Here is a 12,173-nt window from a genome sequence, read left to right on the forward strand (position 1 = left end):
CTAGCTCCTCTCTGAGAGCAAAAGAAGCACATATATGTGACAGCATTGTTAATATTTGTACAGGCGACTGCACTGGATGACTTCTGAAGTCCCTTCCAGCCCATGAGATTCAATCATTCAGCATCACTGGACCATTTTGTATGATGATGATGTCTAGAGACCTAATCAGACAATCTCAGTAAATCAACTCTTGGGGGCCTGGGCCTGAAGTCCAGACGCATAAAAATGGCATCTGTTTTCCAACAAAATAAAAGGAAGAAGTCTGGCACCTGAATGCTGTGAACTAGAGTTCACAGAGAAGGCCTTCCACTGATTTTTGTTCTAGCCCATTCACAGAGTGCTTACCCTCCAGCGCTTATTTTGCAATTGCCAAATAACAGAAGGGAAACATACCTGAATCACTGGTTGTGCAGCTCTGTCCCAGGTTTTCATTGAAGTTACTGACACTTCCATCTTCTATGAAGAAATCTGACTCGAAATGGAAAACACAATTAAATGTAGTACAGAATATTTGCCATAGAAATGCAATATGCATTTGCATATCCAAAAGCATACTGTTTGCTCTCTCCCTAAGTCGTTAAAATAGGCTAGACAAATGTCTGGCAGGGATGGCCGAGGTATAATTCCATTTATCAAACCTTTTCTTAGGTAAAGAAAAAACTGTGAACCATATAATTCGTTTTCTTACAGAAGGAAATATGGAGTGGAAGATGAAAATCCAAAACATAGCAGAGGTAAGGCAATGTGGGTCATGATTTATTGTTGTCAGGCATCTATGTTCTGTTTGCTTGAAAGCAAAGGTCCAGACATGACTGGCTGCATGATCCCCTCCTATTTTACTGTATCTTTTCAGAGTGGTGAAGAGCTGGGGAAAAAAAAAAAAAGAAAAGCATGCCCAACCCAAACCATTCTATGATTCTATGTTGTTCCACTGGATACACAGCACTGCTGGCAAACTGAGGACATTCTCTTGTACCCCCTGCAAGCCATGGGAGTTATATCTGTAGTAGAAGAAAATCAAAACCAGAATTGTGATTTTTTTTTTAAAAAAGAGTTTCTTCATGTATTATGAACAGAGTAAAGCATAATTCCCAGGTAGATAAAACCAGGCAGGAATTATTAAATCTTCCAAATTGTTTGCAAGTAAAAGCAGAGGCCGACAATCCCTTTACACCCAATAGAAGACTCGGACACTGTCACAGAAATCTGGCTAGTTTTCTGTAGATATTCTAATGTTAAGCTCTCCCTCTGCTGGGCAATCAATGTATTACACTGGCTTTTTTTCAGTCACAAGTGTTAATTTCTATAGCTGGATTTTCCAAAACTCAGTCCTTTAGATATCTAAAGAGATACACAGTTCTCCTGGAAAAATCTCCTGCGAACAGCCTCACCCTGCACTTTCAGCGTACCTGCAGCATTCTGCAACTGAGCTCCTAGCGTGCATAAGAAATCAGTCAGAATAATAGCATTGACCTAGGTTTTCCTTAATTAGCTAGTAAACTTGTGCCCTATCAAGTTTTTCCTAGTTTTTGCCAGTGAATATCCCATTATGGTCCATATTCGTATTGTCCCCAGCTTATTGCCCCAACAAATAATTCATAAAGCAAACAGATGATGTGAACAAGAGTATAGAACTGAACAAAGTTACAATGGCTTAGAATGGTACTCCTGAAATACACACAACAAAATCTTGGTACGCGAGGTGGAAATTAAACCTAGCCTGCATTCTGTAACAGTATGAATCTTTGACTTTCCTTTATGCAAATTTTGCTGTCCTTGAAAGGTGCTAGAGCAACAGAAACAAAACTGCAATTTCACAGAACAAGTATAACAGACAACTGAACTGAAGCTACCTTAGCTACCACTAGGAGTCATGTATTTTTTTTAGTCTTTATTTTTAGTTTTTCTAACATAACCATGAAAAGTGATGCAAACATCCATCTTGCTGTCCTACAGTTTTCATCATTCATTCCATACAGACCTCAGAATCTGATCCAACTATGAATCACCACCATCTGTAGGAAGTGTTATGATGGGCAAGGGCATTAAAGACTTTAAGCACCTAAATTAAAAACCTAGACTCCTAGAAATCAATGCAGTCAACAGAAAGGCACTTTAAAAATACATTCACAGCAGAAGCCTGATTTATATAAAATTTCCCTATCATTATACAATAGTATGCATTCAATATCACGTTAAAAGACAGCATTGTCCTGAAAAAAGAAAACCTCACCAGTTATAATCCACGTTCAAAGACCTGCAACAAACTCCTAAGCAGCATTAGTGGGAATTCCAACTATGAAGATGACACGACTGTCTCTTGTTTTTACTTTCTAGGAATCCATGTGGATAGGAAGGAGGACAAAATTACAATTCTATGTATCTATTCCATGTGGTCTCCCATTTAAAGTGACCTACTGAAAGATGCATGTGCAGCAGAGAATACGCATTCACGAAGTCTTTTGTACACAGTTATCTGAATTACGATGTGCAGCATGCATTACGAAATAATCTCTCAACAGAAAACGTCAGTGGTGAAGTGAAATGCAAAATACTCATCTTCCAAATGAAAGGTAAAGAGAATAAAGTTCTCCTTTTTCAACAGTGGCAACTTTCTTGAATGATTTTAAAATAAAATAAAAACAGTAAGCCTTTCCAAAACAATGAAGACAAAAGAGTTGATATTCTGAGAGCTGTTTTCACTATTTCCACTAGTCTTCCCTTACAGTGCTACTTGCACATTGTAACACAGCATATTCCACAGAAAGATTTTGTCACTTTGCACTGACTACTAAATATAAAGACAATGGAATGCAATGAAAAAAACAATGGATCTATGCAATATTATTTAAAAAGCCTTTCTTTCCTGTCCTGTGCTACATTATGTCATATGATAAGTTTCAAACATCAGAAAATATAAATGAAGGACCAAAATATAAACAGGCTATTAAAATTGGTCCTACTTTCAAATTAATAGGCAGTTTTTCTAATCTGAAGCATTAAGGGGCATTTTGTGAGACATTGTTGAAATCTCAAGTTAATTATAGTGTAATTAATTCTTCCAATCAACTTTTTTTATGAAACAGGCCTTGAAAAACAGAGCTGCTATTTATTTAAATTGTTGTTTATACAGGTAACTGTAGCCTTGATCCAAGTGTTTCACTTCTGACCTTGCAAACTTACTGGTTTTGTCGTCTTTTTTTTGTGTGTAGTTTCTTATCTGTGTTGTTGCATGCACAATTTCTCTCTGCTTTTCTCTTAGGCTAAGTGATCTATTTCTATTTTGTCTTTATGACTCTACTGACCTCATACCTTCTGACTCCCTCTGTCTTAGCTACTCCAATAAAAGGATTAGAGGAGGCTTTCAATACAATGCAAATCGCCGTAATTTCAAGCGACTTGGAAAAGTGTCTTTCTCCTTTAAATTTGTCCTTCTCAGTAGATGAAGGAATGGTGGGAGTGTACTGCAAAACTGGTAAGGGCTTGACAGCATTAAATTGCAAATTAGGTGAGTTCCAAGCCTACTTGGAAGTAGAATCTGGGCTCCAGTTGTATTTTCAGCTGCCTGGTCTAAAAATACAGCCTTATGAGATCATGAGAAAGGATGGAAATGGAAAAATACTTTAGTGTAGTTAAGTCTACGTGTACAAATGCATAGAGATCAAAGCTTACTGCACTTCAAGATGGCTGAATGTGAGCCAGCTCCTCTACAGCCATCCTCATGCAGCACTGTCCATTAGCAGCCCTTCCTATGCTGCATCTACACTGCTGGTTTAGTTAAACTCAGAAATGCACATTTACAGTGAATCTGTCAATTATCCCCATTTACACTACTTTGGTTCGTGTCACAGAACTGGTTTGGATCAGAAGAAATTAACTCCTGTCAGCCTAAACCAAGTGAGATGTGTTCCAGCCACTTGCAGGCACACAGTCCACACCAGACTGAAGTTAATCTGAACCAAACTGCCAGAATTCATGTAGTATGTACACTCGTGGCACCATTTCACTGAACAGATCTGCTCAACTGCACAAACTGCTAATACCCACCGTCTATTAATTTCAGTACAGTTCAGTGCTAAGGAGACTATGGTTTTCAGGTTAGAATTAGCTTGTGGCAGGCTAGTTAACAGCCAATAGATCTAGGTATCTGTAACCCTCCACCTGACAAGAGTCAGGTAAAAGATCAGGCTAACAGCAGTGAAAACCTACTCACAGTGAGGCTACAATTAAAAGCCTTAGCCTTACCCTGAGAGAATCCTAACTAAGAGTGAGGGTAGCTGTCTGATCCATTCTGAATCAGCATTAAATATCTGGCAACTCTTCTTTACACTGCCAAATTATGTTCTAATCCAGGAAAACCAACTTGGTATTTTTTGCTGTAGTTAATAATTCAGTACTTGCTACAAAATATTGTGATATGCTGTTAGTATCGTGCTAAATGAGAAATAGGCTACTACTGTTGCACACTGAAAGGCTGCAATTTTCAGAGCCAAGTTTTTTTTAAATGTATTCATGTTTGACAAAAAAAGAGCAGCCTTAGCTGTCTTACTCCTTTGGCTGAGTAAGCCCACTAAAATCCTTTCAGGCAGGATTTCTTTCAGTTGCAACTATTATTTGAGCTCCATCTGAACTTGTAACACATATGAATGGTTCCTTAATCATACAGCATATGTTTGAATCATTGGTTCCCAGCTATGTCGGGGAATGTTGCTGGGAATTACTGTTGCTCATTATCAACTCCTAAGGCACATTTTTAAAAGTGGATCCATATGAAGAACAGGCCACAACAATTTTGAAAAATTTGTACTAAAAAATACACTTGTGAGCATGTGATGTGATGTGACAAATGCTGTTTGATGCTCTGTAAATGTAAATCTTTAAAATAAACAGAAAAACTACTTGTTGGACGGCACTAAAGGACTTAACCAAAACCAAAAGTGTTTTCTAATATAGAATTACCAGGCTTCTAGAAAGAAGTACTTAATACAGCTGTAGTTATACTGGTACAGAAACATTCCTCTCGATTTAAACTTTGCCAATGCTGGGAGGAGCTGTCAATGCAAACCTAATGTTTTCATTGGCTAGTATAAACCTACCATGAATAGGTCTGAAATAAATTATTAATTTAATAATATTAATATGTTTAATATTTTTAATTAACAATATTAAATATGTTGGAAAATTACTCTTTTCTTCAAGCAGTAAATTAAAAAATAATAATAGATAGTTGTTAAAAGTGGTATTTAAGAGGAAAGAAGGATCATTAGTGTTGCTCAATATAAGAAAATCAAGCAGCCCATAGTAGATAAAACATCATCACTACAACCAGGATACAGAAAATGTCTATGTGACGGCTGCACATACTGCGCTACAGATGTTTTGGCTGTGTCCTCCTTGGCCATTCTGTACTGTGCTAGCAAACCGGTTTCTGAACCAGCTCTTACCTTTCAGATTAATTAGTTCAAGTATGACAACATATCCTTGTCCTGAAGCAACTCTTTGAACTGAACACATTTGTAGATCTGACCCTTAACATTGTTACTGCTATTAATCCATAGGAAGAAATGGAATTTACTGCTCCCAGAAAAATCAAGATTTACTTTTTCCATCATTCCCTTCACCTCGACAGTACCATATGTTCCTGAATTTTTGATGAAGACGAGAGCTAATGCATCAAGAACATTCTCTCAGTTACTTGCAGTTACTAAAGTTTAACTGGTACCAACACAAAATACCACTTAGAGGACATACCTGAAACTACAGAATTCTCTCCAATAGACGTTTCCAATACACTGTTCTCACTGCTGAAACTATCACTCACACTTTCTTGCTCTTTCAAATCCTCCACTACGGCATATCCTGGTTGGTCTGTAACTTCTGTTTCTTCGTTTGTACTTTTCTTCATCCCATTTTGTCTATTCTCTGTTCCTAGAAAATAAATAGAAATTCCAAGGCACTATAAAACATTTAATTTCTTTTAGTGTGGGGCACAGAAAAAGTAGAACTAACCCGTATTCATCATGCACATAACAGCATAACATATGGTATTGGTCTTGACTTACACATTATACTTTGGAATTTTGACCTTTTTATAAACATTTATTAAGAAAGCTGTTGGTCATAAATCTCAAATATTTGTGGTCACTATAAAGATCTGAAAATTGAATTTGTGGACTAGACCACGTTCCCACCTTCTCAATTCCACCGGTCCTGAAAGCTTATAAATGGATGTATCTCACAGCAGGACTTCAAATCTTGCCCATAAAACAGAAAACCTGACAGAGCTTTCACTAAATGTTTCATCTCCTTCCACTTTGTCTTATTTCAAATATGGAGATTATTTCCTTTTGACTTCTCCATTCTTTTATTATTATTAGACTCATGTAGAACTAGGCATGCTCCAAAGGCAAAAAATGTTCTTCAACAAATTATAAACATTTTTCACAAAAACTGTTAAGACTGCATTCCAGGGTTTTCCATATGTGTAACTCAATTATTCCGCAATTACAAATTAAACTTAAAGAAATTAACAGATTTAATTTATTTCAAGATTTATTTTTTATAAAGTTCTCAATTTCTATGTGTAGCTGTCTGCTAATAACAACATATTTTACTGTAACAAATCATCGAGGATCAACCTGGAGTGATAAAATCTAACACCACTCTTCTCCTTCCAAGGTACCCAGCGAACCTGTTCTTACTGTTTCTTGTCTATGACCATGTATCAGTGAATGCTGCAGCAATCCTACACTTCACAGATCTACACACATACAGGGCTGTATACATGGAAAACTTCTTACGCTCTGGCAAGAGCAACAAATTTATACTTTACATATCAATCTTTACAGTTTCTTTTAGGGCCTGCATTGCCCAGGATTACTGAGAAACTGGAATAAATGCATTCATTCAGTATTGCATCAAACAACTGAATTAAACTTAAGTTTTACCCTATATGGCCTGCACTATACTGAAAATTCAGAAATGCAAAGTTTGGAAAGAATTAATATAAAAATATGAAAATAATTTTAATATTTTTCATGTTTGCTAAATATTTATTACTCTGTTTACCTTACTACTAGCAAAGTAACAAAGACAAGAATTTAAGCCTGACAAAGCTGCAATGCAAGATGAAAATGACGACCACAGTAGCTGCTGAGCTATTCCCAGCATCTCACTTTCACTCAGAACTGTCTTTGGAGGCTCCAACTTGCTTGGTCTTGTCCTGCAGACTGGAACTCAACCACCTTTGAACTGCATGCTCCAATATGGCAGCTGCTTACCTGTGTCTGGCAGAAGACAGTTTGATTCCTGTCCTCAACTGGAAGGGACACCTTCATGCCCCTCTTATCCCAAACCTAATGCATTGTCCCATATGCAGCAACTAAAAGTACAGAGACATCGTTCTGGTGAGCTCCTCAAGCAAGAAGGCTGAAGCTGCTGAATGGGAAATCTGTTAAAAAACTTTAGTCTCAATAATCCTATAAACCATGCGTGGAGCCCAGTAAAAAATGAGGGATAGAGTATTTGGGGACTGCTTCCTTTTTCATATTTTAGAATCCAGGGGAACACTGGGATAATTTTACAGTATCATAATCATTGTACAGGAATAAAAAGTAGAAGCCAAAAACCTATAGCCTATAGTTTCATTTCTGTAAATAATCTCTTCACTAGTTTATTCTATTATTTATAGTAAACTTTATACAATGTCTTGAGACTTATGAATCCCTTATCCCCAAGGAGACATACCTCAGTGTACTTTAAAATGCCGCATATATTTGTAAACCATTCTATAAAGGAAACGCTAATCCTTGTGTTGAAGTAAAAATCCAGAAAAGGTTTGTTTAGTTTGTTCAAATTAATCTTCAGAATATTTTTTAGGAATTTTTATAAAAACAGCACATTGAAAAACAATGGCTTATAAAAGGTAAGGATTCAGTTTAATTACAACTACAGAATATTATTCTAATTCTGATACTGTTTAAGAAGGATTTTAAGTATTTAAGAATCTATTGAATATGCTGTTAAATAACTTGATTTTGAAATTCCCAGGCAAATGAAAGCATTAGTCTCAGTGTCACAGCAAAATCAATACAGTGAGAACCCTGTATTGATTCCTAAATAACAGTACAAAAAGGAGATATTAAAAAACCACACATTAGTACCAGTGAAACAAGATGATTACCTCCTGTATTTCCGCTTAAATCATCTGCAAGGCTTCCATGTTGGGTTTCACGCAGAGCAATCAAAAAAGGCGAGAACCAATCTTTCTTCTGCACTATTCTGCTCAATAGCTCCCTTGCACCATCTCTGTTCCCACAGTGTTCAGTAACAGTGTGGATCTGGTGAAAATAAAAAAACCCACAACCCAATCCTGAGACAGACTTTGGAAATGGTTCAGGGAAGTTAGGAAGAATAGTAGAGGTACAAAAGTAGTTCCCTGTCATCGTTAAAACATACTTAAAGATATAAAGTGGTCCTGCCACTCACCGGAAGACACTTACTGCAGTTTTGTCCAACCTCAGGTTTATCCCATATGGTTTTGGGTAGGATATACAAAACTTATGAGACCTGAAATTTAATTGGAGAGACTAGTAGTACTGGAAAATGGTTATAATGACAACCACTACGTAATAATAATTATTATTGTGGGATAATAATTGGTGTTCACATTGGTTTAGGCAATAGCCAACCTTGACTAAAGAGAAGTGATGTCATACAGCTTACCAGAGCTCAGACTTACTCTGTAACATGACCTCAAACATAAAATGGAACAGTTTCCTTCTTTAACTCTGGCTTCATCATCTCAATTCCCACCTAAAGATACAATAGCCAAGCCTCTAGAAAGTGGCTATCGCCCTCAAAGAAGCTGTGGAAGTGTCCCAAGGCTGTCATGAGGAGAACTCGCCATGTGATCACATGAGGAGCAAAATGACCACCCAAAAGCAAAGCAGCCTCACACAGGTGTTCAGTCCTCAAGGGTGACTTTCTCGAGGCCCATGAATCACCCACCCTGATACGCAAGAAAATGGACAGGCACAGCAGTGGGAACCCCTGACTGAGACTGCACACTAAAAGTGCATGCGTGGGAACTGGGAGCAGGGAGAGGTAAACAAAAAGGAACATAGAAGCGCATTAAGAAAGCCTAGACGGCGTTGGAGTTGAAACTGGCAGGACTGTGAAGGGTAATGAAGGGCTTAATGCAAATACCAGCAGCAAAAAGACCTGGTAGAACATATAGACTCATTGCCAGGGAGCAGAGCCGGTAACCTAAAAGGCCCCTGCCTCTGCCTGCTGTGTTACCATGCTCAGCTCCCCATCCATTACAGTGCAGCTGGCCATTACTGCTACCTCACAGTCACCACCAGACGAAATTACATATATGACTGCTATTTAAATGAGACGGAGCATTAAACTACCCAAAAAGTGGATGCAAAAGCTCAGAGCGCAAACACGATGTAGTTCCACCCTTAGTTTGCCAGTTTCCCCCTTATTGCTATGGCAAGTATTATTTTAATTTCTTCTAACGCTGTTTCAGGGTATCAACTTTTTTGGGTTCCAAGTTTCGCACTAGTCCAGGCAAGTCATTCTTGGCCAAACAAAGCCACTGCCAAAATTACCAGCTCACTGGCAAATGTTTTCTTCAAAGGTTAACACTTGCTCTTTCTTGTCAAACCACTATTTCTGCTCAGCTCCACTGTCTCATATGATATCCCTTAGTGAACATCTGGCAAAAAGGGGGAGGGAGGGTCTTGATTTATTTTAACTCAAGTATCTTCTAAGAGTTTACAGGCCATCCTGGGACGGTTCCAAGGACAGAAGGCACTTAATGATCTTCTGAGCCTAAGGTCTGTGGCAAAATGGTAAGTAACAGCACAGCTGGACATATTATTTCCACGTAGACACTGGCTTAGTCTAACCTTCTGTTCATGGCATTTTTCTTTTCCTCGTTCTTAGCTGGCATTCCACCTGCTGGCCTATTGCCAACAGTCTTCATCGGCTTACTTGGAGCACCATTTCTCTTCCCCTCCCCCCAAGTCTGGGTACTCCCCTTTCATTTTTGCACTTAGAAGGCCACTTCTAGTTGTGGCTTCCTGTCTGCCCTACAACTCCTGGGGGTGGCCAGAGTCTGTGGCACTGCCTGGTGCCCGGCTAGCAGGCGGGCCGCTTACCCGATCCAGGTCCTCGTCCTGGAAGATTCCCATCTGCAGGCACTTCTCGGCCACCTGCACGGCCTGCATTTTGTCCACCAGGGTGCTGTGGAGCAGCTGCACCAAATGCACGCAGAGGTCGTGGTCAGCCTCCTCGGCCGGCGAGGGCAGCTGGCTGAGGCTGGGGTTCACGTAGCAGGCGGCCAGGCTGCAGCCACCGCGCTCCAGCGCCTGCAGGAACTCGTGGAACCAGCCGCACCCGCGGGGACCCCGCTCCACGGCCCGCAGCAGCTCCTCCGCCCCCTCCACCTCGCCCCGCTGCCGGGCGGCCGCCCGCACCTTCTCCCTGTCCTCGGCGCTCAGCGAGGGAAGCAGGTCCAGCACCGGCTGCACCCGGATGAACTGCTTCAGCCGCGGCCTGAAGCAGGCGATCATGTAGAGGAAGCGCTCGTCTCGGCACTCCCCCGCCATCGCCGCTCCGGGGCCGCTCTGCTGCCGCTGGGGGTCGGCGGTGGGCACGGGGGGCGGTGAGGGAACCCTGCCGCTGCGGCGCCCCGCGTCTCCCGAGGTGGGGGTCCGGCTCGGCGCCAGCGAGGAGCGCGTCCCCGCTCCCGTCCCGCTCAGGCCGCTGCCGGGCCGGGCCCGCCCGCCCCGCTTTATCCCAGCCCCAGCGCTGCTTTCGGTTTCGTTTGCGAGTTCGGTGCGTGAGGGCACGGGCCTGCCGCGACACGGCGGCACCCGGGGGCGGGTCCGCGCCCGGCACCCCGAGGGAAGGGCACGGCCCGGTGTTAGTCCTGGGTACTGAAAAGGACCCACGCGTTTAAAAATCCGAACTTAAACTGAAGCGTGTCGAGGGCTTCGGCACTGGCGCCTTCCCGGGCAGGCACCGACAGCGGCAGGAAGCACTGCGGCGGGGTGACCCCTGCGATGGCAGCGGGCCGCCGTCCTTTGCAGGATGAGCCTTTTTGCAGAACCGTAGAATCATTAGGTTGGAACAGACCTCTAAGATCAAGTCCAACCATTGACCCAACACCACCATGCCCACTAAAACCACGTCTACAAGTGCTACATGAACAGGTTTTTTGAACAGCTCCAGGGAAGGTGACTCCACCACTTCCCTGGGCAGCCCATTCCAAATACACACTCACAAAAGGCCATCAGGGCAGTAAAGCCAACTTGTAATGGTTTACTTTATGTATATCTTAAGGAAATTTTTTTTGTGCCTTTTTTTTTTTTCCTTTTAGTTTGAAGAACTGCACCTTGTATACAGAGCAGGAGGCTGCGATGCATGTGATAAAAGTTCCCAGAGGAGTTTGTTGGCTAGTCTGAGATTGTTGGAACAGCCTCTCTCTGAGATGTGGTTTCACCCATATGGTAGGTGCCCCTGAGCTTCAGAAGAAGGCTGGTTTCCATCATGGGATTTTAGGGAACCTCAATGTGATTCTGAGGTAAGGCAGAAGATCCTTGACTCAATTTCATGTTTTGTAGCCAAATGGTAAGAGTAAATAGTAAATAGCGAGCACCTGGATTTACTGTGTACAGTTTTGGTCCTGGACAGTTCAAAAGAGATACTGAAAAATTGGAGAGGGTCCAGTGGAGGGCCAGCACAATGTTCACAGGATTGGAGAGCTTGGCACATATTGGAAGGAACTGGGTTTATTCAGCCTAGAGAAAAGAAAGCTCAGGGGAGATTCAACTATAGTTTTCCAACTCCTAGAAGTTGGATACCTCTGCACAGGGGTGCACAGGACAAGGGGCAATTAGAACACGTTTCTTCAGGAGAAACTATGTCCAGGTATAAGAAAAAATATACTCCACTGTAAAAACAATTAGACACTGGAATATATTGCTCAGAGAAGTAGTGGGAGCTTCCTCAATGGAAATATTGAAGACTTGGCTTGACAAGGCCCTTGATTTAATGCCTTGCTTTTAAAAGGAAGGCAGGTATCTCCAGAGGTCCTTTCCCAGCATAGATTTCATAATGTGCCCTCAGCTGCTTGTCATGATGAGATGTGCTACAGCATT

At 41.2% G+C, this 12,173-nt stretch overlaps 1 protein-coding gene across 7 annotated transcripts in view; it reads right to left on the reverse strand.

Moving 5' to 3' along the window:
• The window catches only part of IFIH1 (interferon induced with helicase C domain 1), a 28,688-nt gene extending 18,057 nt beyond the window's left edge, over positions 1-10,631 (reverse strand). The window contains exons 1-6 of one of the 7 annotated variants that reach the window (XM_086464965.1): positions 10,170-10,619; positions 8,183-8,339; positions 7,716-7,787; positions 5,752-5,922; positions 1,173-1,193; positions 394-453 (exon numbers count right to left, since the gene is read on the reverse strand). In XM_086464965.1, the coding sequence (XP_086321091.1) occupies positions 394-453; positions 1,173-1,193; positions 5,752-5,922; positions 7,716-7,787; positions 8,183-8,339; positions 10,170-10,619 (931 nt within the window). Of the gene's footprint in view, positions 1-393; positions 473-1,172; positions 1,194-2,053; positions 2,063-3,163; positions 3,166-5,409; positions 5,414-5,751; positions 5,929-7,715; positions 7,788-8,182; positions 8,340-10,169 lie in introns of all 7 variants that reach the window. The other 6 variants (XM_086464966.1, XM_086464968.1, XM_086464964.1 and 3 more) reach the window with 6 other exon arrangements.
• Positions 10,632-12,173: the final 1,542 nt, after the last annotated feature.

This window comes from Leptosomus discolor, chromosome 5, assembly GCF_034619465.1.
Source record: "Leptosomus discolor isolate bLepDis1 chromosome 5, bLepDis1.hap2, whole genome shotgun sequence".
Lineage (NCBI taxonomy): Eukaryota > Metazoa > Chordata > Aves > Leptosomiformes > Leptosomidae > Leptosomus > Leptosomus discolor.